Below are 27942 nucleotides of genomic sequence, written 5' to 3' on the forward strand. Positions count from 1 at the left end.
GCCAGCTCCCGGCCTCGCCGCGCATCCCATCCTCCGGCGCGCGCCCCAGCGCCCGGCCCGGCCCGCGCGCTCTTTCGCGCAGGCGCAGTGGGAGGCCGCGCGGGGCCCGGTGCTCGCAGCAAGGCGGAGGCGTCTCGCGAGACGAGAATAGGGGCGGCACGAGAGAGGGCAAAAAGTGGGTGGGGAATTAGCTCAAATGGTAGAGCGCTCGCTTAGCATGCGAGAGGTAGCGGGATCGATGCCCGCATTCTCCAGTTTTTCGTCTGTCTTAATTCTATGCTCACGGCGCCTCAGTTTACCGCCGCTTTCTTAGGCGGGGGATGGAGATGGGCAGCGGTATCATGAAGGGTCTGTCCTTATGATCTGTAAGTGTATTTTGCTATTTAAAAAATACTTTTTACATACTCGTTTAAAAAGAACTCATAGAACTGTAGAAATCATTCAGGTTGGAAAAGATCTCTTAGGTCATCAAGTCCGACCATTAACTGAGCGCTGACAGGTCTGCCGCTTCCTTAAGTACCACATCTGCGTGCCTTTTCAATACCTCCAGGGACGGTGACTGAAACACTGCCCTGGGCAGCCTGTCGCAATACCTCACAATCCCCTCTGTGAAGAATTTTTTCTAATAGCCAACCTAACCCTCATCCTCCGTGCAACTTGAGGTTATTACTTCTCATTCTGTTGCTATTATCTGAGAGAAGAGACCCCCAGCCTCCTTTCAGGTCGGTGTAGAGAGCGATAAGGTCTCCCCTGAGCCTCCCCTACTCCAGACTGAACAATCCCAGCTCCCTCAGCCGCTCCCCATCAGATTTGTGCTCCAGACCCCTCACAGCTTCGTTGCCCTTCTCTGGACATGCTCCATGTCCTCAGTGTCTTTTTTGCGGTGAGGGGCCCAAAACTGAACACAACACTCGAGGTGCGGCCCCACCAGCGCTGAGTACAGGGGAAGGATCACTTCCCTGCTCCTGCTGGCTGCGCTATTGCTGATACAAGCCAGGATCCTGCTGGCCTTGGCCACCTGGGCACACTGCTGGCTCGAGGCCTGCACCAGCACCTCCCCTGTGTTTGCTTTTAATGAATTTGTGAAGAGATCAAAGTACCTCAAGGAGATGCTCATGTATATGCTCAGTAGTCAACAAATCACCAAGATTAAAAATCCCCTTTTGCCTGATGAATTAATCATAGAATCATAGAATCATAGAATTAGCTAGGTTGGAAAAGACCTACAAGATCACCTAGTCCAACCATCCACCTACCACCACATAACCCCACTAAACCATGTCTCTCAACGCTATATCTAAACGTTTCTTGAACACCTCCAGGGACGGTGACTCAACCACCTCCCTGGGCAGCCTGTTCCAGCGTCTGACCACTCTTTCAGAAAAGTAGTATTTCCTAATGTCCAGCCTAAATCTCCCCTGGCGCAACTTGAAGCCATTCCCCCTCCAATCCAGCTCCAATGTTAAGTCAGGTATTCAAATTCTCCACATTTTGGAAGGTCATTGTGCTATTGCAACGCGCCACAAGCAGTAATCAAATATAGTTAAAAAAAAAAGAAGTAGGTTTTGAAAAGTGAAGCTAAACTTCTACTATGTGCAGTGAACTGTATCATGAAAAAAACGCAAAAAACATACGAATGCACTCAGCTTGTGTTTTTGCCCAAGCAGAACTGGAAACCAGAGGTGTGAACCAGTCCTGCACACTTCTTGCATGCATGAAGAAGTGGCCTCTTGGACAAACGGAGAGTTTGACTTTTGGACTGCTTGGGCAAACATTTTTCAGTTGGAGCTGATCTCACCTGAACAGATTTTGCAGAGCCACACTGCACAGCTACAGTCTTCTTGCACAATTACGGCAGTGCTGTACCCTGGTTGAGGACCACGTGCAGTTTTCCTCCTGCAGGTTGTAGCCACACTCTTTGAAAATCATTCTGTCCCCACCACCCTTCATTCTAAGCAGCAAGGCTGTGCAGCTAGAATAGTTCCCAGCACAAACAACTGGGTTGAAGAGAAGTGATAATCACTTTCTGTGAAATGATTATGTTGTATAAATTTCCATGGATTCTCAATGGAGAGAGACTGCTTCACTGACACCTCCCAGCCCTTTCCAGAAAATGGTAACAGCCAGACCGAGGTCTGAAAGGCAGATGAGCGGATGGAGGTGAAGAGTTTCTTCTCATCTTTTAAGAGTGATTTATACTCGGGATTTGGAGTCCCGGACAAACTCATGCAATAGCCAGCTGTCACTGCAGCAGTCTTCAAAGCTGTACAAATGATTCAAATATTCGCATGCAGCAGGATTTAATGGGAATGTGAGATCTGTCACAGCCTCCTCTTTCATCAGCTGCTGCACACCCGATGTAAGGAGACTCCAAGGCGAAATATGGGTGTGTTTATGGTCTGATTCTCTCTTTCCCCGCTAGCTGCAAAGAACAGCCTCACCCACTCACCCGCTCCAGCCCTGGTCCTGTAGCCCCTGGGTGACTGCAGCAACGAGAGCCCAAATGTGCACAGCTGGGGCTGCATCGCCCTCTGCAGCTCAGCTGCTGCTGTGCTGAGCAGTTCCTCCACCAGCTCAGAGCTCTCCTGTTAACTTACAGCACATTTGTCCAGCCTAGCAGTGACCACAGCCAGAAACTGTATGCCTTAGGACAATATATTGCACAAATACTCAAAGCACTATTTCCTTATAACAACTCCCACCCCCAAAATAGACCCAGCACAAAACAAAGGGAGCAGTTTTCCTATTACAAGAACAAGATGACCACATCAGAACAGCTAAACATTCCTCCTAATGGCTTTCTTGTGGGAATCTCTGCTGAGCCGTCACAGCACAGAGCCACCATATGTTTGCACACATGCAGCTGGGGAGCGTTTGCTCACATTTGCCAGGAACTCAAAGCTTGCAGCCCCCAGCCACTTGCTTGCCAGCAGCATGTGCTTATCGACCTCCCTTGCGCTGCTCCTGTGGCACTGTGGCTCTGAGTCCTGGTGTCAGATTCTCCACCCTGGATCCACAGATACTGGGGCTGCTTTTTCCCTTCCAAGAGCTCTATCAGCCTGCTGGATCTTGAGGAATGGCCCGTGTTCTGCATTTCCTCCCCCCACAAAGCTCAAGGAACAAATGGCTCTCAGGCAGAAGGACAGGCTGACAGAGAGAGGAAGTGCCAACGGCCAGACCTGGGCTCTGATTGTGACAGATGGGGCTGGGTGCATTCCTACAACTTGCTGCCACAACTCATGGTTTGCTGGTAGGCATCATACAGTCAAGCTAGCAAAAGAGCTGTCACTACCCTGAAAATTCTAATGTTTTTAATTGCAATTAAGTGCACACACAAAGGCATCGTGAGAGCAGAGAGGACAGAATGGCAGAATGCTGGAGGGCAGAAAGATGGCGCTTTCAGCTTATGCTAATGAGTTTAATTCTGAGATAATTTAAGTAGCCGTCTGGATTGCTTGCTCTAGGTCATGTGCATATGGACATCAGCTTTAAAAGGAAGTCATCTTAAATGCAAAGACTTGTCCCGACTCCCCAGGACACAGGGCTGCCCTGGCTAGGTCCATAGAATCATAGAATGACTTGGGTTGAAAGGGACCTCAAAGATCATCTAGTTCCAACTCCCATGGACACTGGTGTGCTCTCCTTCTCCTAATGCCAGGGTAAAGAAGAGAGAAGCCCAGCTTGGAGGCAGGTGAGATCCATTTCCTCTGGGGTGTTGTGAGTGGGACAGCGTGGCCCTGTTTGCTGCAGAAATGCCATTTGATTATTCCTGAGATGCCTCCAGTTGTCCCCAAAGTGAGGGAAGCCAAGAGGACAAAGAAGTTTCTGGCTCTCCAAGCCAGCAGAGCTCCTGCAGTGAGCACTTACTGTGCCCCTATACTGCTCTGTGTTTTGCTCTCTCCACACTGCGTGTAGGGATGAGCAATAGGATGCAATTTCAGAGCACCATTGCAGCCTCTTCCACAGACTTCCTTATGCTCATGGCCTTCCTGAGAGCATCCCACCAGGTGAGAGCAGCCATCCTCCACTGCCTGCAGCATCCTTCCCCACCCACCTGCTGGTGGTCATCTGCTGGATGGCTTGTGCCATCCTCAAGCCATGCATCTTCTTACCCCTTACAAGGTCCTCATGTCCCAGCTCAGACAACCTCAGGCCCTGGGAGCAAAGAGCTGAGAAACAAACCCAAAACAGGGCTGCAGCCTCGCTATGCTGTTATCACACTCATGTGGGGCTGTCCCTGCTGGGGTATCCATGCAGCCACTCTCCTGCCTCTACAGGAATCTGGTGACCTAAGCCCAAAGGCTGGAGGACAGCCAGGTGTGAAGCACGGCTCCTGGCACAGGTGGCAGGGACAAACGGCCATTAATGAACATTAAACTGCCTCTATCACCATTGGGTTTTGTGGGAAGCCTGCTCTGGCACCACCACTGAGCCACATCCTGCTGCAACCACTGCCAGCCTTTGGAATTTGCAGTGCAAGTGGGGCAGTGACCCTTGGTGCCGCCCATCCTGAGCTCATCTACACCAAGGAGAAAAAATGTGATAGCAACCCAACAATGCCCTTCTCCCTCTGGTAGATACCATGTGCACAACGGCAGAGGTTGTAGTGTAACAGCAGCAGGAAAGCACCTGCCTGCCCCCCGCACTCCTGCACAGTCCTGAGCAGCAAGGTACGTATCAGCATGGCACCAGGCCCAGAAGCTCCTCAAAGTTTCCCTTTTGCTTAGCAAAGGGGAGCACCAAAGGGTTTTAGAACAGGGGCCGCTGTATTGGAGAGCTGTCGAGCGAGCTAGGGGCATGGGATGCTTTGTGGGGGTAGAAACAGCGGAGAAGCCAAGATTTTGGTGGGTGAGGCGGGGTAGCTCAGGGTGTCATCCCAAGATCTCTCAGCACTCTGCAGCCTTTCCCTGCCCTGCCCTGTGAAAGGCTGGAGGAGCTTTCACCGAGGTTGAAGGTGTCAGGAAACAACAGCGAGGTGGGGAGCGGTCAGTAGTGGGAGGAAGAAATGAACTGGGCGATTATGAGTGTGCCCCAGCCCCAACCACGTGCAGACAGCACTGCCACACGGTGCTGAACGGGCATGTGCAGTCCAGGGCTGCATTTCACATGGCTTGGAGTAGCACTAATGGAGGGAGCATAGGAGAAAACTGTGTCACTGGGGCTGGTAGAGGGGATGGAGGGCATCTCATGTGCCCCTCAAGCTGTCCCCATAGGCAGCCACCAGAACACTGATGAATGGGTATTGTTGCTGTTTCCCAAATGGCCCGTAGGAAGGAGCTGGTTCCCAGTCCAAGAGGGATAATGCAACGTGTAACTTTTGGTCCTCTGGTCCCCTGTGCATCACCTCCCTGCAGCGATGTGCCCTGGTGCCTCTGCTCTGGGGGTGGGGGAAAGGGAATGAGAGTGGTGAGGAAAGAGGAAAACAGGGGGAAGAGGGAAGCAAGGGAGAAAGGATGAAAAAGAAATAGGAGAAAAGAGAAATAAAAGAATGGGGAGGAAGGAAAAAGGGGAAAGAAGGGAGAAGGAAGAGAGGGAGAGAAAAGAGAGGGAAACAAGGGAAGAGAGTACAGGAGGGAAAGGAGAAGGGAGGAGAGAAAGGAAAAAGAGAGAGGAAGAGAAGAAACAACTGAAAAAAGAGGAAAGGGAAGCAGGGAAGGAGGAGCGGCAGGCGCGCTCCTCCCCGTCCGGCGGCGCGGAGCCGCCCCGCAGGGAGGAGCGGAGCGGAACGGAACGGAACGGGACGGGCGGGCGCTGCGGGCGGGCGGCGGCGGCGGCTCGGCGGGCGTGGGCAGGGCCAGGCCGCGGCGGTAAGGGCGGAGGTACGGCGGTAGGGACGTGAGTAGGAGCGGGGGGAGCCGAGGGCCGCGGGAGCGCTCCGGAAAGCGCCGGGTCCCGGTCGGGCGGGGGAGGTTGTCCCGGGGGGAGCTCGTCACTGGTCACGGCGCTGCTGCCCGCACTCCGAGGGTCTCGGCAACTGCCGGCGTTAAGCGTTAACCGCGAGGTGGGAAGGGAGGGAAGATGCCGGGGGTTGGGAGGGGGCGGGGGGGAGCGCGGCCCGGGGATGCTCCGAGCGGTGCCCGCTCAGCGGGAGCTCTTTGTGATCGCAGGGGGAGAAAAGAAGAATGCAGCGAGCGTGCTGGAGGCGTTCGTTGGGTTGTGCAATAGATTGTGCTGTTCGCTCTCTTTTTTCCGCCGGTTTGGCTCGGCCCGGCCGCTGGCACCGCGTTACCCCGCTTGTATATACGTGGGGCTCAGCTGCGGGTCCCCCGGCACTACCTGGCCGAGCCCTGCCTTCGGACGGGGCTTCCTCCCTTCTAAAGGGCACAGCTTGCCAAAGTTGCACGGCAGTTCCTATCTTGCACGCCAAGTTGCACGCTGTGCGGCTGTCCTGGAGCTTGCTGCTTCCTCCATGCGTTCAAGCAGCGCCGCTCCCGGCACAGATTTGGGGTGCGGAGCATCCCCGCAGCTCCATACAGCCCAGTGGCCGTGGCGTTGGGGTGCCAGGCAGCAGCCTACCCTGTGTTTGTGGTACTGGAGGTGACAGGGATGGGGAATGGCAGCGATGAACAGCACTCGGCAGTGCCGGGGGTTTTCCTTTTTTTTTTTTTAACTGCCTCATTCCAATGTGATAACTCAAGAGGTCAATTTTCTTAAAAATGGATTCTCCGGAATCTGACTGTATCATGACTGAGTCATGTTAGCACGGCCGAGATGCCAAAACTTTTTTTGTTACCTCTGGCTTTAGCACTGCCCACTGCAGGCTCAGAGCAGAGCTCAGCTCTCAGCCTCGGCACGCTCTCCTGTGTGTTTATCGGCACTCGCTGTGCCTGCGTTCGTTCAGAAGCGCCATCTGACTGCACAGCAAAGGAAATCCCTGCTTGCCATGCTCTCTGCACTTTGACTGGCCCAACTGGAGTGACCTCTCAGTGCTTGGGAACTGAGTGGTGGAGGAATGCTTCCCTGCACCTGTGTTCCACTTACTGGGGACAGGCGTTCATTCTGTGATTGTGAAAAGAGGATTTAAACTTTTCAGATCTTTTCTCGACTTTCAAAATGGACCTTGACATCCAGTGTGAGGAGATGAACCCATCGAGATGGGCTGAGCTTCTGTCCACCATGAAGTCCTGCAACACCATCAGGTAGTAGCGCAGTGCGTTTCAGTAGTGAGACTGAGCTGTGGTAATGTTGATTTGTGACTTAACAGTTGCACTGGAACTGAAGGGGGATGGCTCTACGTATTTTTTGTATAATGTGTTGATTGAAAAGATAACATTTGTCTTGCAAGGGGCTTCTTTTGGTCTAGAGATAAGCAGCCGTTGGCATGAATTAATGCTGCCGTTGTAGTGTGGTGTGCACGCTCAGCTAGGCAATTTCTTGAGTGGTTACCTACACATTTGACCACCACTTTGGTAATTCTGTCTTTCTTGGCAGTCAGATCCCTCCAGTGGGGGAAGGCATCTCTCCTTTGTGCTCATTAAGTTGCATGCTCTCTGGGCTGCAGATCACATGCTGCCAAGTGACTGTTCCTTAATTGTCATGCACAAGCCACATGCCACCATCTTTTAATTCTTCACTCAGCCATCAGAAGTGCCCACCCTGTGTGCTGAGCAAGCCGCTGGAGGGGAACTGAGCTTTGTAGTGTAAGCTGGGGGATGGAGTGAGACTTCAGATTTGTTCTGCATGCTTCCCTCTCTGCTGGCTGGGAATTCACCTCCTGTGAGCTGGCATCTTCCTGCTTGGGCTGGAAAGGATGGGCCACATCCAGGCAGCAGTGGCTTGGAGGAGGTTGGGCAGGTTGAGGGTGACTTCCTGTTGTTTTGCAAAAGAGTGTTTTTTGCAGACAAGCTTCCCGAGGGCTGCCTTGGGTAGTAAGTAGAAGGCAGGGGAATGACTGTGTCCTGAGCAGGGGATGGGCTGCTCAAGGCATAGCGGATGGGAGTAGCTGTGTTGGGGGCCGTTTGACAGAGTTGAACACAATCCCACTGGGAGATGCCCCTGCCGTGCTGCGCACTCCTGCATGCTGAGAGTTGTGCTAGAGAGAGGCCATGATTCATCCACAGGACACCAGATTGCCAAGTGCGTCTCTGGGGCTGAGAAACCTGGCTGAAGACCCAGTTTGGCTGGTCTTGGTGCAGAACCAGTCTGACAGCCTGCAAGCTGGCCGCTAGCTAGATGTGGCTTCAGATGCTGGTATTTTGTTGCTGGTGAAGTTCTGATGAGGGTGCATCATCTTCCAGCCCTGCCAAGGGGGCACAGGACTGCGTAGCACAGCCTGTGTCTTGGGAAGCTGCCATCCAGTCCCTCCAGTGCCCAGCAACCCTCTGGTGAAGAACCTTTTCCTAACACCTGCCTGACCCCCCCCAACACAGCTCCATGCTGTTCCCAGGAGATATAAGTGAACCACATTGCTTTCACAGGCAGCACTTCAGCCAAGGAGACTATCATGACTCTGAGGACTAATGTGCTCCATGTCTGCTTCTCTTTCAGGCTGGATGATTGCAATCTCTCCAGCAGTAACTGTAAGGATCTCTCCTCTATCATCCATACGAACCCATCCCTCAGAGAGCTGAAGCTGAACAACAACGAGCTGGGGGATGCAGGCATTGAGTACCTGTGTAAAGGCTTGCTGACTCCAAGCTGTAGTTTGCAGAAGTTATGGTAAGTCCCCACCGACTGTCTTGCTCTAATATATTTGCAGAGTGCTGTAGATGAAGTCACAAGGCAAACTGGTGTGTGATCGTAGTACCAGAGCCATGATGGTGCAACTCAGCCATTATCTAGGTCACATGCTTTGAGAACAGCCAGTTTTTTGTTTCTGACTCTAGGAACCAAGCAGAGGGTTGTTTCTGGGAGCCAACCAAACCCAAGCCAAAGTTAGCACTGCTATGCATGACGCTTCTCCGTGACAAAAGTGTGATGTCTCATAACATCCCATAGCACTAACAGCTTGGTTCCCACACAACTTCTCCTAGCCTGAGAGCTGAAGGATCAGCTTTGTAGATCCTTCTTGTAGCATACAATAAAACTTCTAAATGGTGTGTCTAGGGTTTTAAGCCAAGATGGATGAGATTTTTATTTTTAGTTACTCTGGATCCTTAAAATAGTGTTGCTTACCTGGATGGACTGCTTTCTAGAGGGTTGTGTGTTGTTGGTCTTTCCTGTGACAAACCTCAGCAGACGCATCTCTCCCAGAAGAACCTCCGTAGTTGTGGGGATGCATTTCTCTCACCTCCACTGTCTCTCCTTTAGGCTGCAGAACTGCAACCTGACCAGCGCCAGCTGTGAGACTCTCCGCTCCGTCCTCAGTGCGCAGCCGTCACTGACAGAGCTGCACGTGGGCGATAACAAACTGGGAACCTCTGGAGTGAAGGTGCTGTGTCAAGGGCTGATGAATCCCAACTGTAAGCTGCAGAAGCTGCAGTAAGTAGCCACTGGGCATTTTGGTTGTCCAGCTGTTCACCTTTGTCTTGTCTTGCCCTTGGGACAAGCAGTTTTGTGGCCACCTGTGGATTTCTTCCTGTTTTATCTGAATGTGGCCATGCATATCTATGGGAGTGGGTCTCGAGGGTTCTTCACAGCTGGGTGCCTTTTCCCATCGGAATTGTTCAGCCCTCTTGGCAGCGATGGCTAGTAATGCAAGATATCTCTGACATCCCGGGGTTCTTTCTCATTTCGTGCACTGCCTGGTCTCAAAGTAGACCCCACCAGCATGTTTTCTGCCCTGGCTGACGCACACTTTGTCAATGTTGAGTGGGTAGCAAGACACTCAGTACTTGGTTTTCTCTTTGGATTTCTTCTCTCTGCACAGGCTGGAGTATTGTGAACTCACCGCTGATATTGTGGAAGCTCTCATTGCTGCCCTGCAAGCCAAGCCCACCCTGAAGGAGCTCAGCCTGAGTAACAACACGCTGGGAGATACAGCTGTGAAGCAGCTGTGCCGGGGGCTGGTGGAGGCGAGCTGCGACTTGGAGTTACTACAGTAAGGAGGAGCTGGTCATCTCTGCCTGCAAATAGTCCTGCTGCTATTCCTGCCATGCATAAAAAGGAGAAACTGTTGTCAAGAATGCTTGAAGTTCAGGCCAGCGTTTTGCTGGCTCAGATTTCTGTAACTGTTGAAATGGAAAGTGCATGTCCAGGGCCTTCAGGTTTTGTGTTTGTTTGTTTCTTTTTAACTATCATGTGATTCTGAATTCACTCCTACATCAGATGGTGGAGTGTGAGCACTTACACCAGGTCAAACTTGTAACTACAACTTTAACTTGTAACTACTCCTTGCTGAGTGTGGAGGAGCAATCACAGCGCCCAGTTTGCAGCAGGGAACCATCCCGCAGCCCTTTTCCAGTCTGGACTAGGGGTGGTGGATGGCAGCTGGTCTGGTGCAGCAGCTCAACCTGTGTTTGTTTCTGCAGCCTGGAGAACTGTGGGATAACCAGCGACAGCTGTCGGGATATCAGCGCGGTTCTCAGCAGCAAGCCCTCTCTGCTGGATCTGGCTGTGGGGGATAACAAGATCGGGGACACCGGGCTGGCTCTCCTGTGCCAAGGGCTGTTACATCCCAACTGCAAGATCCAGAAGCTATGGTAAGGGTAGACAGGGTACGCCTGAATCCCTCTGGTGGCCTGTGAGCCGTCTGCATTGTGTTGCTCGTCTGCTTCTAAGCGGAAAGCTTCTCAGTTACACCCCCTAGTGAAACAAGGGTGTCTCTGCCGCGAGTTCGTGGCTGCACAGAACTGGGTGGGGACTCCGTGAATGTTCGGATTTATCTTCTGGTACAGACAGAGCTTTCGGTGCAAAGGGCGGAGAGTAAGGAGAAAGCTTGTGTGAATGGATGAGTTTTGTGAAGGACGGAAGAAAATGAAATGCCGTAACCAGAAGTTCACAATGCTAACATAGAACTCTGTTTTCTAAACTAAGTAATTACTGGGGGAAAACAATATTTTGTTCTTCCCTGCAGGTTATGGGACTGCGACCTCACAAGTGCTAGCTGTAAAGATCTCTCCAGAGTCTTCAGTACAAAAGAGACCCTCCTAGAGGTCAGTCTGATAGACAACAACCTGAGGGATTCCGGAATGGAAATGCTGTGTCAGGCGCTCAAGGATCCCAGGGCTCACCTCCAGGAGCTATGGTGAGCTGCTGACATAAATCCACAGTTGCGATAGTTCTACAAACATTTTTTACCTAAAAGATACAGACTTTTGGACTAGCTGCAGGTGTTGTGTTTCTGAACTTCTTTGAAGATCTGGCACATAGTCAACCTGATTTAGCAGGGGGGTTGGATTAGATGATCTCCAGAAGTCCTCCCCCAGCCCTCTACAATTCTATCATCCTGTTATAAGTGATAGAAGACCTAGCATTACTTGGAAAGCTTCCATCTAATATATTTCATTGTGCCACAAGTGGCAACTAAGAAACTGTGTCATAAGTTTGAAAGGCTTCAAGTAATAGCAAAATGAGTGCTATGATCGGCTATCTCAGGTTCTCCACTGAAATGCAAGCTATCACTGATGAGCCAAAATTAGAAAGCTTGTGTCTCAAGTACTGCAGCATCAAGTACATGTCCTGAGAAAGCTGGGAAGAAAATGCTTTCCACGAAAAGCTGTAGCTCTGTGCAGAAAAAAAGGCTCTGTCTTTGGCAGTTAATGAAATGTATCATTGCTGCTTCTTGGAAAGGCTGGATAAAAGTCAGGACTGAAACCTGTGCTGCCAACTTGACGGTCTAAGTCTGACCAAAGAATGGTTGAATGCCAAAAACTGTTCTCCGCATCCTCTCTGCTGACAATGTTCTGTTATGGGTTGGGATGGTCTGTTATTGCACGGCCTGGAGGTGAACATTGTACTTCCTTGTAGAACTTCAGCAGGCAGCACTTCAGCTTTCCTGTGTTGCTGGTTCAGCTCTTGCCCCCCGTGGGTTCCTGCCCTGCCCCGGGGGTGTGGGTATTGGTGAGGTGTCCCAGGAGCGCCTCCTGGGGCTGAGAGTGACTGTGAGTAGCACGTGTGTCTGCAGGCAAGCACGTTTTTCCTTTTCTGAGACAAAGATCCCAGATGTTGTCAGTGGGAGAAGCACTGCTTAGAAAGGGTCGGCAGGCAAGGATTGAGAAAAGTGCAGAAATTGTGGGAAGGCTTCAGTTCCTCTCTTCCCACTCTCCTCTGAAGCAAAGGGGAAAAAGAAACCAGTGCTTGATGCTGGTCCCTGGAGTTTTCATGTCATTTTTACTTTGCAGGGTTAGAGAGTGTGGGCTCACAGCTGCTTGCTGCAAGGCAGTCAGCTCTGTTCTAAGCGTGAACAAACACTTGCAAGTCCTGCACATCGGTGAGAACAAGCTGGGCAATGCCGGGGTGGAGATCCTGTGTGAGGGGCTGCTGCACCCCAACTGCAACATCCACTCTCTATGGTAAGGTGCACTCTCAGGGGTCATCTCCTCCGTTACTGCATTACCCTTCTAAGCACAGCACGCGGAGAGGGGTAACAGTGGAGTTTTTTGCTCACAGGAAACAATTCATACCACATACTGACGTTTAACTACACCAATCCCACCTAGCAAGTAAATGGAAGCCATGGTTGGTTCCATGTATCCTGACAGTCATGGTGTCTCACCCGGGCGACCCAGCGGGGCATCAGTGGTTGTCATGGGGACACCACAGAGCAGCCCCTGCTGATGTTTCTGAGATGCTGACCTGTGGGAATCTCTGGGCTGCACCAGCATAGCCCAAGCTGGGGTTGATTGGATGTCTCTGGAGCCAGCACTCGCTGCACTGGCCTCTCTGTCCTTATCCCACAGGTTGGGCAACTGCGATATCACTGCGGCCTGCTGCGCCACGCTCGCTAACGTCATGGTCACCAAGCAGAACCTTACGGAGCTGGACCTGAGCTACAACAGTCTGGCGGATGAAGGCGTGATGAAGCTCTGCGAAGCCGTGAGGAACCCCAACTGCAAGCTGCAGCAGCTGATGTGAGCAATGCTTGTGTTCCTTTGGGCAAATGGTGACCTTAGGGGGTGGAACACCATCTACGTGCTGCAAAACACTCTCTGTCCCTTCCAAGTGGTGTGACCATAGTGGCTGAATCTGCTTTGGTCCATAAGGCCCAGGAAGGAGGAGATGGTGATGCTGGGGAGGGAACAATGCAGATGCGTTACTGGCATTTGGACCGGATGCTGCATTCTAGCTGGGGCCCCTTCTTTTAATTAGTCTTCTCAAGACAGCCATCTGTGTGTCTTTCTGCCCTCTCTGACCTTAACGGGAGGATGCCCACTAACCCAACTTGCTTTTTTTGTTTCGGTGCAGTCTGTACGACATTTTCTGGGGTCCAGAAGTGGACGATGAACTAAGAGCCCTGGAAGAGGCCAGGCCCGATGTGAAGATCATTTCATGAGTGATGACTGCCTGCAGAGCAAAGTCGAAAAAACGTCCTCTTCTTAATCTGAACTTTTCTTACATAAAGCTAATTAATTTAATATAGAATGTGCTTTTACCAAAAAAAGCCTTGTGGATTCCCAGAGCGGGGGTCCGGGTAGCTGATAAGCCTTGTGTGTCGCTGGATCTCCCAACGCTGAGGCTCGTGAAAGCGTTGTACATTTACACTGCAGCATCGCTATCCTTGAAATAAAGAAATAGTGGGCATCTGCTAGACGTGGGGCTGTACCCTTTAGGAGCTCTTTAATCCTATAATCCCTCACAACGTATTAGTCAGGCTTTAAAGAGAGCTCCTTTCCAAAGGCAAGGGGAGAACTACCCCCTGTATTGTTACAGGGGCGTGCTTTTGCCAGGTCTCTGGGGAGAGCTCTCCAAAAACAAGTGTGCTTTTTAGTCTAAAACTGAGCTCTCTGCTGCCTTGCCCTAGAGGAGTTCTTGGAAAAGTGGTGGCCAGGCTGCTAGAGGAGAGAGAAATGAGTGGCTCTTCAGCTGCTTACAGTCAGAATTAGCATCCCTCAAAAAGTGATTTTTTCCTAACAACAAAAGATGCTGTGTGTGTTTCTGCTAGTATGGGGAAAGATTAAATGGTTTGATATGCTTGCTCTGGTAAGAGTGGTTCTACAGGAGTTTTTATTAAAGTCTGTTTGCAAATAATTGAACGCTTCATTTTTCTAATAACGAAAAGAAAAATAACATACGATCCATTGCTGGAATCTGTATATTTCTCCCTTATGACCAACCCCCATCTCTTCTGAACTACACTATTACTAATGTTTTGCTTCGTGTTTGCTTTTGGTTATGTTCCTGGCTGAAGCACGTTGGGAGGAGACTGTCAAGCCCTTAGGAAGGCTGCAAGCCTAGAAAACATTCCCCTGGGTTCTAAGGCTGTTGGCCCAGTCAGAATTTTAATAAACCTAGTTGCAAGGGAAAACAAAGCTGACACACACCCAGAACACTGCAATGAAAGAAAAAGAAGCTTAAAAAAATGCAAGTGAGAAGCCAGGTGTTGCGCTGTGCTAACCCTGCAAAAGAAGTGTGTAAAAAAAAATCCTGTTTCCTGACACCTCCCCTTCCTAAAGCTGTTGTTTGGTGTTTTGGTCACTTGCAAATCCCACCTGGGCATATGATTTGAAGGTGTCCTGTGGGCTTTGTCATGTGATGCCTACACATTCACCTTGTAACTGGCTTTTCTTAGGCTTAGGAAAGCATTGATCTGATCTCAGTTCTTACAAAGGAAGGCATTTACATGAGCAGAGCTCCTGTAGCTGTCATCACAAACCCCATATGTGCCCCAGAAGAAGTTTACTTGTGCCTTCAGGCAGGTGTGAATGGTGGGGTAGGTTTGTTCCCCACCGCACTTCTCTTACGAGGATTAAGAAGTCCAGGTCTAACTCAGAGTTCACAGCAGACGTCTGAACGCTATTGCAAAGCCAGTGTAGCCCAGCGTTACAGTATAAACAAGCTTCCCTGCACCATCCTGCACCGCACAGCCTCAGAGCACCGCTTTCCAAACACTGCACAGAAAACCACTAACGCTACCCCATCAGGGACGACTCAGCACTCCAAGCAAATACTAGCGGCTTAAAAAACCATAGCACCTGAGACCAAATAGATTGGGTAGCAGAGAACCTGACTCCAGAGCACTCACATTCTTTCGCATTCTAGATGCCAGTAGCAGTGAGAGCTGCATACAGCGCCTTAGGACTCTGTGGCCTCACAGCACGTGATCTGCAGCAGGGAGGTCACAGTGCTCCAGGAGTGGTCAGCATCAGGGTGTGACCCTCCCAAGCATGTCACGCTCCTACAAAACCCTCTGGCCTTCTGCTGAGATGGTCCAGCGCGAGTCACTTTTTGCCTGAATCTTCCTTTTCCTCAGAAAAATCATTATTTTTGTCATCTTTTCCAATGCTGGGCAAACACCTCTTCCTTCCCGCATGCCTCACTCCCCAGCCATCCATTCCTCCCCAGCACTTCATCTCATGTCATCCTTTTTAATAATAGCAAAAACACACATTGACGTCAAATAATAAAAAGCAGAGGGGCAAAGTGCCTCCCACAGCCCCATCAGGCTTGGAAGGACGTGGAAAAGCACAGCTCTCACGCTGCATGGAGCCTGCCTCCTACCGGAGGAGGGAAGGCCACCCTGCACACACCATAACCCCTTCCAAGCCAGAGGGCAAACCAACAGCATGCAGAATCCACAGCCACATAGCTGAAGGGAATGGAAACTTTGACCCTACAAGCGCTGGGACAGGGCATTCTGCAGAGCCAGCTTTTCCAACCCCAACTTACCTCTTCCCATGAGAAGTTCTCCTTCTGCCCATGCCACACTGCCTTGAAGTGCTCAGCTCATTACGTGTCACAGATGACTAAAGCTCCTCAGCTCCCAGCACAGAAGCACTCCCCAGCTGCACTGGGATTGCTGCTGAAGCTCCTCAGCTCATCCCTGATGCACAGCAACTGCAAACCAAGCAGCATGTGGAGGAATTGGGGTACAGAGCCCCCAAAGATCCCACCTCCTTCTTCATCTCCCCCTCCTCAACTCTCACTCCTGAAGGAAAGCACCATTCCCACCTTCCAGGTGTCTTGCAGTGTTAAACCCATGGGTTAGATGCATCTTTGGGCTCGTGGCTCTGCACCTGGGGGGCAGAGGAGGGCTTTGGCACAGGCAGCTCCAGGGATGTGTGCAAAGGCTTCCGTGACCCTCCCTTGCAGCCACATTTCCCAGGTGGGCACCCGAACTGCTAGCTCTCTGTGGCCACGACGGAGTTACCCAGGCGCCAGCCCAGCTAGCACATTGTTCCACGCGTACGCCCTGTTCTGCTCCGGCTTCGTCAATATTGGCTCCTGCCTCGCTGTGTGGGAACTTGTTTTCCTGGTGCAACAAAGCAACCTTGTGCTGTGTGCTGGCAGCTGGCTCGGAGGGCTCCCAGGGACCTGCTCTGAAGCTGTTTCTGAAGGTAGGATTTGGGTGTAAGGAGCTTGTGCTGAGCAAGGCCTGTGGGAGGAGCTGGGAATGGGATCCTTGTGCTTTTGGGGGAAAAGGCGGCAACGTTTCCTGTGCCTGCAGGGCTATTTCTGCTGGGGGCTGCCTCTTTTAGGGTGCTCAGGAAGGAGCAGAAAGGTGAGCTGTTTCCTCTTACCAACACCAATGCAAACACAAGCATGAGGGAAGCGCCTGACCCACTGTAGGCTGTCATTCACACATCAAGGAATGGGTGACAGCCAGTTGGAGTCAGCCCTGCTGTGACACCAGGCCTTGTGAGGGGAAGCGGAGTTCAAGCAGGCTCCAGGAGCACAGGATGAGGCACGATGGTGACAGAGACATGCAGCTTTGTTGCTTGCCCCTATTTAGATGGCTGCTTACCCAACATTCTACCTCATTCAGGTGCGGACTGTTAAGAGTGAAAACCTCTCAGGTGACTGGCAGCCAGGTTTAGAGCAACACTGTCTGCTGAAGGTTATCTTCATAATATGCTCTTCCTGAGAGCTCTGCTATCAATAAACCCCTCTAGAGGCTCAGATCTGCACCTCAGCCTGCCTGTAGTTCCTTGAGCATCCTCATGGCACAGCTCCTTGCTTTAGGTTAGCAGGGAGTTAAGTTTCCTGGCCAGCTTTAAAAGGCTTCTCTTAGTCCTGTGTTTTCAGGGAAGTGTTTGTTTAGGCTGAGGTTTAGCTCTCATCCACACAAGGATGTTCCTGCTGCTCATCTCCTGTTCATTGCCATTGCTTCCGCTCCAGCACATTGCTTGGTGCAGGGTCCTGCAATGAAGGTACAGACAATACAGTCAGCAATGAGAACACAGAGAAGAAAATATCTGGCATTAACAGTAACCTGTTCTGATGTGAAGAACTCATGCACATTGAGGGATTTTCACTCAAATGATTTCTGCTTCAAAGCTTGCTGTGGGCTGCATAAAACAGCACCAGTAACTTAGAACTGTGCTAGTCTAAAGCTGGGCTCTGGTTCTTGGCTACTCTTATTTGCTAGAAGCGGGCAAATAATTTGCTCTATGCAAAGACTGGTGTTTTAATCTCATCTCAAGCAATCAGAAAAAGAATAAACCACCAAGGCCTGTTCCCAACCAGAGCAAATAGGTGTAAAGGTGTGGGGAGGATGGAGCAGTCAGCCCTGCTCCTCCCCAGATAGAGGCACGTGCTCCTGAGGCAAGAGCTAACGCTCTTGAGAGATGTTTAGTTTAAGGAGCTGGCAGGATCGATCCCTCCCCCCAGTCCCTGCTTTGATTACTCAGGTTAAGTAGGGATGAAAGGCTGTGCTAAGCCACAGCCTGATGGACCTCTGTCATCTTCTTTTTAGAAGCGAAATGCAGCTTCTGCTTCTTCCTAAGGCTGGCAGGTTCCTTGTGGGGAGCAAGCGACATTGTATGAAGCAGAGAAACTCCTTAACATAAGATCTCACAGAGGGAGGAGAAACTGGTGCAGCTTAAAAAGGCAATTGGAATAATTAATGGAAATTAAAAACACCTGCTGGTTCTTATTAGCAGCATCCCTCAGCTGCATAATGTAGGAGGAATACTGTGGGTTAAAGCTTTGCTGGGTGTTTGTGCTGCCTTATGCTCTCTCTGAGCACCTTCTGTCAGGTGCTGTCAGAAGGCAGTAAGCAGGAAGGACAGTGGCTGTAGGAGGCAGTAGAGGTATGTGGAGGCGAAGCTGCAGGCTGAGAAAAAGCTTGTAGGGAAATCACAGGTGCACCCTGTTTCCAACAGCCTTTCTCACTGGAAGTCCATAAGCTGCTTTGTGAGTTGCTCTAGATAAAGGAATGGAATCCAGCAGATGCCCATCTATACGGTACTGGTAGGAACAGATCTGTAATGAGATGGTACTGATCTGGTGAGCATAAGCCTGTGTAAATAATGTTGCACATCCAGCAAATAGACTAATTCTGTGTGTGTGGGCCTGAGCTGCAGTGCATATGGCTAAATGCAGGCCTTTTCCTGTGCTCTACTCAGGCCTTGCAGTGTGGAGAGGCAATGCTGGCAGTGCTGACCCTTTGCTTCTTTCTCTCTTCTAGAGAAAGAAGACAGGATGCAGAACAGCTCCATTACGCTCAGGCTGCACAGCTTACAGCTTCCCCTTTCCAGCACCTGGAAATACGGAATCATGGCATTAGCCATCCTCTTGCTCCTGGGGGCCCTGACTATCCTAGCTTACCAGATGTGCCAGCTGCAGAAGCACAGGAGGACTGGGAAGAGTAAGTATAGGGCAGTGGTTTTCCTGCTTCTAAGCACATGCATGATTGTCACAGGCACTCCATGGCAAGTAGCTCATTGAGGTGCCCTGGGGCAGCTAAGGGAGTGGTTCCTCTTGGGGAGCTGGTGTGAACCTGGAGCAGGCTCCCTGTCCTGATGCTGCCCTTGGTGGGAACAGGGGCATGCAGGGCCCTCCAGCAGGTCCTACAGCAAGGCTGTCCCCTTGCTGGTGGCTACACGGCGCATGCCGGGTATTGCCTACTCAGCTTTCCTTCATCTCCACAGAGAAGAAATGTGACAGCGGAGATGGGGTGAGGATGAGGGCAGAGAATGGCCTGTGGGGGAAGAAGATGCTGCCTCTTCTGCTTGACAGCAGCCAGCAGAGCGACACAGATATGGAGGCACGTACAGCAGTGCCGGGCAAGGCTGAGAGCCATATGAAGTCTGGTGCTGAGGGAAGTGAAAAACCTGCGGTGCAATTTCTGGGAAAGCTGGTGACAAAACTTGAGATCAAGTTTCGCTTCTACTTGCTCCTCCTCTATGCAGCATTTGTTCAGTCTCAGGGAAGGAGTAATGGCAAGCCTCACTCCTTCTCCCCCCACCGCCCCATCATTCCCAGCCCGTGTCTGTTACCAGAGGGACGTGGTTTCCCGTAACACAAATTCCTCAAGTTCCTGCTGCCCTCCCCACAGCAGTGCAGGAAGCCATGAGGCAGGCGGAGGGCTCAGCAGTGGCCTCAAAATACCACCAGCAGCTGCCGAGCCTGAACTGGCTGCTGGAGGGCTGCAGCTGCTGAGAGAACAGTGAAGCAAGAGGGGAAGAAGGCTGAAAGAGCAGCCGTTGTGCCCTGAAAGAGCAGCTGTTCTGCCCCAGAAAGGGCACTATGGAATCATAGAATGGCTTAGGTTGGAGGGATCCTTAAAGATCAGCTAGTTCCAACCTCCCTGCCATGGTCCCACTTGCCACCCACTACAGACCAGCACAGCTTCCTGCCACTGTAGGAAAAGGAGAATGATTCAGCAGACCGTGCTTTAAAAGACCCATCTCTCTCTCTTCCTCTCACCCTTGTTACCCCCAGATGGTGGAGCTGGGAGTGGGGCTGGATGCACCCCAACCCTGCCTCTCCTGCAGAATTACTGAAGACGCAAGCAGTGACCCAAGCCCCCTGCCCAGCTCCCGGGGCAGCCTGAAGTTCTCCCTCCTGTACCACAGGGAGCAACGTGAGTTGCTGGTGAGCGGCCTGGAAGTGCGGGGCCTGCCCAGTCGCAGGCACACTGAGGTGGCCGTCTGGCTCCGGCTGCTGCAGCACGTCCCATCCTGCACCCCTGGGCTTCAGTGCGTGGTCCAGGAGTGGCAGAGCCGGGCGGTGAAGAACTGCAGCGGGACGGCTTTTGGAGAACACTTCATCTGCTCCCTGCAAGATGCTGAGGTGGATAGGAGCACCCTGAAGCTGGAGGTAGGATGGGGTCCTAGCTTTGTAGACATAGAGCGCTGCCCTCACCAATCTTGAGGTGTCCCCATCTCTTGCCCCTCTGGGGAATGCAAAGCGTGTGAGTAGCTCTGGGTCCACTCACCGGGTCCTCTCAAATGGTAACAAACAGCTGAGATGTTGGCAACAGGAGCAGAACCAAGCTCATAGAACATCGCAGGTTGAAAGGGACTCACAAGAACCATGGAGTCCAGCACCTAGCTCCACAAAGGACTACCCCAAATCCAAATCCTATGTCTGAGAGTGTTATCCAAATGCTTCTTGAACTCCGGCCGCTTAGGGCCTTGCCTGCTCCATGCCTTCTGCCCTCTGGTGAATAACTTTCTCCTAACCCCCAGCCTAACCCTTCCCTGTTGCTCAACTCCCAGAAGCCAAGAGATGCATGGGAGCAGGCCTCAAGAGCGGGCAGCTGCCCTTGGGCTGTGCATCCTCCATAAGGATGCTCTTGAGGCACTGCCCTGTCCTGCATCTTGCCCCGTGGACATGTTTTTCCTCTCTCCCACAGGTCCAACATTTTGACAAATACTCCAGAAGTGCCACACTAGGGGAAGTCAGGGTTGCCTTGAGCCAGCTGAGGGCTTCCCAGAGCCTGATTTTGTGTGCAGAGCTGCAGAAGACCACAAAGGTAATGCATGGCCTTACCCTGTGCCCCCACACCATGGCTTCGGGGACTATGCACAGTGCCAGTCAACCCTTTGCTTACTTGAGAAACAACTCCTGTCTTGCACCCCAAGGTCTGTGTGGTGCAGGTGGTAGCAGAGAGGGGTGCCCAGCCACCTGCTGACTGTGTGCCCCTTGCCCTCTGCAGGACATCGTGGGAGAGGTGCTGCTGTCACTGAGGTGCCTGCCCATCTCCCAGAGGATGGAGGTCGGGCTGCTCAAGGCAAAAACCACCCCTCCTTGCAGCGCTGCAGAGAAGAGTAAGGGTTGTGTGCCCCTGTTGTCTGGGCTGGCTGCTCCTCTCTACCCTGCTGCTGCCTTGTGCTCACCCACACGATGGGTATGAGGTGCTGGGGGGGAAGGTCCTTCTCATGCCCCTCACACCCTAACCTTGGCAGAAAAGTACCAGTGAATTTCATTAGGCTGTCACATTAACAAAACCCCCAGCTGCCTCCCATGAATCCCATTCCTCTGCTCTGCAGAGACCCAAACACCGGGCACCATCACAGTGTGGCTGCCCTCAGCACAGAACCAATTTGCTTTTCCTCTGGGGGACCTCCTGGGTGAGGGCAGTGCAGAGGTGCTGCCACACTCCCCAGGGCTGTAACCAGAGCTCCGCTATCATCCTTCTGTCTCCACAGAGGAGACGGCCTTCTGAGGCCACAGACACCTGAGAGCAGCCTTAGAGATGCTCTGCATTGTAGATAAGCTGTAAACAGCTCCTTACCCTGAGAAGGCTGAAGTAGAGCCACCTTTAGTTCCTATAACTCCATGCTTGATGTTTCACAGCTGCAGAGACTTCTCCTAGGAAGTCCTTGGGTGATGGGGCTCCACCATGGTGGGGTGGTGAGGATCCCTAGGTCCTACCAGCTATCAGTATGCAACCACCATTTCTCCACCCCTTTTCTCTCTCCCTGCCCCAGGCATATACGCAAGGATAGATGTTTCCTGCAGACGCCACAAGCAGAAGCACCAGAAATCCAGGCCGCAGGCGCACACCTCGCTCATCATTTTCAACGAGACCTTCCTGTTCCCCATGCCCCAGGCTGCAGCATGGGATTGCTCTGTGCTCATCTCCCTTTATGAAGTGGGCCCCGAGCCCAAGCACCTCATCGGGCAAGCCAGTGTGGGCAGGAGCATGGCGAGGGACGCGGCTGACCACTGGGACCTCATGGCCAAGTCCATCCAGCAGCCTGTAGCCCAGTGGCATCCTCTCCTCATTTAGGGGGGAAGACTTCTGCTGCAGCTCTTTGCGGTGGTCCAGATGAGTTAGTTTATTTTGCACAAATGAGCAGCATTCACTGTGAATATATCTAAAAGATGAGTCAGAGTTTGACGTTCTTGGTAAGACAGAGAGAACTTCTCATTTAGTTTCCTCCTACTGCTTCTGGTGCTCTTGATGGTCCCATGTCACCTTCAGTAGAGCAGCAAAATCTCAGCAGTGCCTGGGGCTGGAGGAGACTTGTCCCTGTGGCAGGAAATGGTGCCTGCCCTGCAGTGCCCACTGCTCTAAGTAGGCAAGAGGAAAAAGGGATGGGAGGAGAAGGAGTCCCTGCTCCTATTTACGAAATAAGGAGCCACCGAAAGGTGAACTGATTTGCCTCAGCTCAAACCATATATGCGTGCTGGGATGGATGTGCTGACAGATCTGGGTATGCTTGCATCTGTACCTATCTCATCTCTTTCTGAATTTTGACGTTTTTTGGCCTTGGAGAATTTCTGGGACACATTCATTGTATGTTGTGGGTGCAAATAAATAAATGTCAAGGCAAAAAGATTTTGCGCAGCTTAAAATGTCACCTGTCTCTCTGTTCTGGTCTGATGTGAGGAGTCCCTTTTGTCATTTCTATGTCCTCCTGGCTGCTGTCCCAGGCTTTCAGAGCACACATTCCCTCACTCAGCAGCCCCCCTCCTGCCCTGCCTGCTGGGGGCTGGAGCTCTGCTTTTCCTTTTTAATTCCTTTTTCTTAGTGATGCTGCCTGGAACTCCTGCCCCCTCTCAGTCACAAGATGTGTCACCTTAGGAGAAACCTGTTAAATGAGTGGATGGCTTTTGCACAGAGCACAACCCAAAAAAACCTTGTGATTTAGGTCACAACAGCTTATTTGGTGTGGGAAGCAGTGAAATGAGGCTAATGGAAAAGAGGCCACAGCCTGCCAGCCCTGCTGCTGAGACGAGATGTTCTCTACTCACGGGGGACTCAGGTCTCACTCAGGTCTGCCAGAGGGGAGAATTCCCTCACTGCAAGGCCATGCCCTGAATCCCAGTCACCATCCAACAGCCCCACTGCTCTGCTGCCTTCGCAGGTAGCTGCTGAGGGTGTGGTGTGACTGCAGACAGGCCCAGGTGTTTCCAATTTGAGGGAGAAAAGTGTGGCTTATAAATATCTAATACATATAAACTAATGCATACAGAAATAGATACAGGTGAGCAAATATCCCTGAAAAAGCCACCCCAAAGCCATCACCAGAGCAGCAGAGCCAAGCCATATCCCTCTTGTGCAGGTTCCCCTATCCCTTGGCCAACCCACAGCCAAGAAATCCACATCCAGGATGCAGGTGAGCACGCTGCTCAGCGGGCTGCCAGTGCCATGAGTCAGTGTTTATACTGTTAAATTATTAAGATAATTTTAATCCTCAACCTGTCAGAGCTGCTATAATTAGCCTCTGGCAACTTTCAATTCGGAGCTATTAAAGCGAATTGGAGATTTGTTTCTGTGCAATTGCTCCTCCCAGGTGCTGGCAGTGTGATTTAGGAGTGCACTTTAGAGGGATGCCAAGTGTTAGCACTGGCCTTGGCTCCTTGCAGCTCCCCAAGCCCAGCCAGGAGGACTGCAGATGGCAGTGGAGAGGATAGGGCTGCAGCCAAAATGAAGGTGTGGGCACAGGATGCAGTGGAGAGGGGAAGGGGTGGGTGAAAAAGGAGGAATTGTTGTGCAGAGCCAAAGGAGGCTCCAGGGAGGGGCCACTTTGGGTAGAAGCTAGGACAGCCCCTGGCAGGGACAAAGCCAAAAAGGAGCCCAAAAGAACAGCCACAGCCTCACCATGGCAGCCCTAAGGGCAGGGCAGGGAACATGGAGTGGGTGGGAGGATGGGGGTTGTCCCATCACTGCTGTGTGCAGGGATCTCGTTGAGGGCACTCCTCCCTCAGCAGCTCAGCAAGCCGAATGCACCATGAATTTCTCTTTTTCCCACTCAAAAGTAGCCTACAAATCTTTCAGAGCGCCTTATCTCCAAGGGCAGCAACCTGACAGCTGTAAAAATGCATGTGTGTGTGAGCATTAAGTGGTATGGACAAGGCGAGGGCTGGAAGGCGTGCAGCTGGTGCAGCCAGGGCAGAGCAGGCCCCGCCGCCTGCTCCCAGCACACTGAGGCCTTGGCGTTTGTTACAGGCCTCGCTGCTCAGCTCGGCTCTTCCACCTGAGTATCCAGGCTGCTTACAGGGGAAATGTTATCCTGTATTAAGTGGGTGCCCACAGGTGCCTTCCCAGAGTGCCCTTGACATATGGCTTTAAGCACGTCAGTAAGCAAGCCCATGCCTCCAAGCAAAGTCACGGCTTCCAGAAGGACGTCTTAATCATTAACCACTAAATACGCGATTTCCCTGCAATTTAGAGAGCACGGGTTGAGATTGAGATAACAGCAAAGGCCATCGGGATTGGAGGTGCTGTTCTCCCTGCCTGGCCCAGCAAGAGGCAGTGGGCACAAAGAACCCAGGAGGTCCCACTGATCATCAGACGGTACATGGGTGCTGCACAGGTGCCTGAGCACTGGCACAGGGACCCAGAGGCTGTGGGTCTTCTCCTTGGAGATCTCTAGAAGTCCCCTGGCTATGGGCCTGGGCACCCTGCTCTGGGTGTCCCTGCTGGAGAGCTTTGTTTGTTTTCCATAAGGCTGAGGACAAAGGAGCCAGCGTTAGCTGGAAATGCGAGGTCGTGCTGTTGGTTCTCCTCACAAGGGCACTGCCCTGCGGGCAGCCCGCTCCCTTGCTCCTTATCAGCTGCCCCAAAGCAGCCCTGGCTGGTCGATCCCACACACAGTGTTTGCTTTCAAGCACTGAAGCCAAAACCTGTTGCTAAAAAGGACACGCAGGATCCAGGTGCCCTGGAAAGAGGGGTGTGTGTGTGGGTTGCTTCACACCACGAGCGCACATGATGACAATCTACGCTCTCTATTTTTAACATTTTAGGTGGGTGGCAGCAAGACATGCCTGTGCCATGTCACACGGCTCTTTGCCTCTAAAGGGACCCTTCCTTATTTTGCGTTTTTACAAAGCTAAAGGATCCGATTTAGGAAAGGCTGTCACAAGACAAATCTGAAGAGGAAAAAAAAGCAAAGCAAACACTTGTAGAAGTAAATAATTGCACAGCAGACACGTGAAGCTGTAAAACACATGGAAAATACAGACATGCTGACCAAAAGGGCAGTGGTCGGCCTACATTGCTCTGATTTGTGTCAGTAGAGGTAAAGGTCAGGCCCACAAAAGCTGTGGTTGAGCAGCAGCATGATCGGAGAGCACCGCTGCCCTTTCGAGTGATGTCATCTTCCTATGCTGAGGTCAGAAACCCCAGCAAAGGACAATGGAGCTGCCCAAGGGCCATGGCTCCGCAGGGATCCTTCCAGCGGCTCAGGGAAGCCAGGAGCAACATGAGAGCTGCTGGGCACAGAGCAGCTGTGCTGGTGCAGAAGGCCAGGCTGGCTCTTGCAGCCTCACTAGGGGCTTTGGTCAACGCCAGCACTTGTGCAGTGGGGGCATTTTCGTAGAATCATAGAATCACCAAGGTTGGAAAAGACCTCCAGGATCATCCAGTCCAACTGTCCATGTACCACCAATATTTCCCCACTAACCCATGTCCCTCAGTACTACATCTACATGTTTCTAGAACACCTCCGCAGATGGTGACTCCACCACCTCCCTTTCTCACTCCTTTTCCTCGTCCCTTCCTTTTTCGGTTATCTTTGCTTTCCTGGGAAGTGAGAACACAACTTCTGATGCAAGAGGTTTCCATCTAACCCAGCTGGACCACATGGATACAGAAACACTGCCGAAGTGTGACTGGTAGCATTTCTTTCTCCTTTTTTGATGAAACTGAATGGTGGAAAGGACTGTTGTCATGTGGTCCTCACTCTTCTCCAGAAACAAACTTGTGCATTTACTGGTGTAGGAATACCCACTGATATAAATATTTCATAAAAACCTGCATATTTATAAGTGTATCTGGCAACAAGAAAGTAACAATAATAATAATAAAAATGTTGGGAGGACGGATAAAGAAAACAAATGAAAACGTAATGGAAAAATTTCATTTTAGGTTGTTTACACTTTCAAACTGGAATGAGAAAGAGCTCAAAGTGAATTTCAGAAACCTTAACTCTGAGTCCTGGATTCTCATCCAAAGAGTAATTCAATGCAAATGGATTGCTTATTTTATCCCTACAGAGAAACCATCTTTTTCCAAATAATCCTACCGAGGGATTTATGAAATAACCATTTTCCTTTAGAACCGTAACCTTCTAATTAGATTTCATCCTAAGGTGAAATTGTTAAACCCTTCAGAACTGAGACATTACACGCAATTCTCTATAATCTCTTCCTGGGGAAATTATTGTATTATTTAATACTCTTTGTCTCGGGTAATTAGAGCAGGCTTCCTTCCGCCCTTCCACTCGCTGTTCCCTTTATTTACATCTGCGATGGGCTCATACAGCCCTGGTCTCTGTGGGCTTCTAGTTCACACAGTTCAACACCGTTCAGTGAGATTTAAAGAGCAGGATGTGGGCTTGGAGGGATTATTCAGCATGGAAGGTCCATTTGGGCTGCGGTGCCTTTCCTTTGGTACATGTGGTCAAGAAAAATCTCACACGGCCGATCCTGACCAGCTGTAGGAGGAAGTGCAGTGGCAGGGAGAGAAACCCACATGTAAAGGGAACTGAGAGCTTCCAGATGGCAAACACCAGAGCTGAGGTCAGCACATTTTCAAGATTATTGCTGGCAGCGCAATCATCTCCAAACCTTTGATTCCTGACCCAGTTGAAAGTTAAGCATCCTGCCCGAGGGGAAGATCCTCTTTCTCCAGGGCAGGACACAGCCAACGGGTGACAGCTCGGCCCTCTGCGAGTCTGTTCCTCCAAAGAGCACTGCAGTGCTGTGCCAGTCCGAGACTCAAACCAAGGCCCTCTCAGGGAGCTGTCTTTTCAGGCCGTTCATGCCAGTCAGGCTGGCCGGCAGCCAGACTTCGTGGCTGATCCCTATTTAATGAGCCTGGTAGATACACATCATGTATGTCTTTGTTTGCACGTTATAATATGATCACACTTAACCCCGAGTCTACAGGGGCTCTGCCTGCTTGGGAAATGAAAGCCATAAAAAGTGAATTTCGCATTAGGAAAAAACAAGCGGGCTGTTTGCTAGTGACCAGCTTTGTTGCCTGGGTACCCAGCACAGTAGCTCCTTTCTGCTCGCTTCCAAGGCCCTGTAAGAGCACACTGTGCTTCATTTCAGCCCAGAGCCATTAGGGCTATTTATTCACCTCCGGTGCAATGCTCCATTTGCCATTTCACGTGAACCCGGCAGGCACCAGAGACAACCCTGCTGAGCACTGAGGGACAGCTCCACCACAGCTTCTGCAAGGATCTTTTGGGGAGGACTGGAATCCTTAAAATCCTTTTTCTTTGTAAGGTGCAGAGCACAGTGCTCCACTCCCCTACCTGCAGAGCCAACGCAGGGCTGTGCCAGCTTCCAGCACCAGCTGCACTGGGGTGGAGAAACAGCAGCAGGACAGTCAGCTTTTGTCTGCCAGACTTATGATTTTACTGCTCCTAAAAAGCTGTGACACGTTACTGTGAACGCGGCCTGCAGAGAAGGCAAAGCCCTATCTCGAGGCACCAGCAGATCCAGCCACTGCAACTTAACAGAGCAGCCCCCAGCAGCTGAACTGCAGTAACCCACAGTACTGAGGTTGCAGAGTAGAAGACATCAGCTAAGAGGTGGTGCCAGCACTTAGGCTAAAGACAGCCAACTTTCTTCATTCTAAGAATTCATTTATTTGCATTCTCCTTTGCTCTCTATTTACAACTCAGGCGATGCATGCATTAACTCCCAGCTTTAAAGGTTCTTGCAGAACTAACCTAGGTTCTTCCCCTCCCATCATCAAGACCAAAGCGTTCTGCA

At 51.4% G+C, this 27942-nt stretch overlaps 2 protein-coding genes and 1 non-coding gene across 10 annotated transcripts; all 3 read left to right on the top strand.

The window, feature by feature from the left end:
• On the top strand, positions 182 to 254 carry TRNAA-AGC. The gene has a single exon. It is a non-coding gene; the product is annotated as a tRNA-Ala (tRNA).
• On the top strand, positions 5737 to 14067 carry RNH1 (ribonuclease/angiogenin inhibitor 1). Of its 4 annotated transcripts, none has more exons than XM_021402956.1 (10): positions 5737 to 5807; positions 7034 to 7139; positions 8488 to 8658; positions 9250 to 9420; positions 9809 to 9979; positions 10410 to 10580; positions 10955 to 11125; positions 12222 to 12392; positions 12780 to 12950; positions 13285 to 14067. In XM_021402956.1, exons 2-10 carry the CDS (start codon positions 7054 to 7056, stop codon positions 13370 to 13372), a joined length of 1371 nt encoding a protein of 456 aa, XP_021258631.1. In that variant the 5' UTR covers positions 5737 to 5807; positions 7034 to 7053; the 3' UTR covers positions 13373 to 14067. The 4 variants fall into 4 exon arrangements, with proteins under 4 accessions (XP_021258631.1, XP_021258630.1, XP_021258632.1 ...); XM_021402955.1 differs by having other exon boundaries at positions 5742 to 5819; XM_021402957.1 differs by lacking the exon at positions 5737 to 5807 and adding an exon at positions 5814 to 5835.
• Positions 15725 to 22549, top strand: LOC110401624 (synaptotagmin-5-like). Of its 5 annotated transcripts, none has more exons than XM_021402952.1 (7): positions 15725 to 16373; positions 18446 to 18625; positions 18909 to 19078; positions 19702 to 20079; positions 20618 to 20737; positions 20921 to 21112; positions 21696 to 21852. In XM_021402952.1, exons 1-7 carry the CDS (start codon positions 16025 to 16027, stop codon positions 21711 to 21713), a joined length of 1407 nt encoding a protein of 468 aa, XP_021258627.1. In that variant the 5' UTR covers positions 15725 to 16024; the 3' UTR covers positions 21714 to 21852. The 5 variants fall into 5 exon arrangements, with proteins under 5 accessions (XP_021258627.1, XP_021258625.1, XP_021258626.1 ...); XM_021402950.1 differs by having other exon boundaries at positions 15728 to 16373; positions 20921 to 21032; positions 21696 to 22549; XM_021402951.1 differs by having other exon boundaries at positions 15730 to 16373; positions 18909 to 19024; positions 20921 to 21032; positions 21696 to 22549.

The sequence above is a fragment of the Numida meleagris genome, chromosome 6 (assembly GCF_002078875.1).
Source record: "Numida meleagris isolate 19003 breed g44 Domestic line chromosome 6, NumMel1.0, whole genome shotgun sequence".
NCBI classification, from domain to species: Eukaryota; Metazoa; Chordata; class Aves; order Galliformes; family Numididae; genus Numida; species Numida meleagris.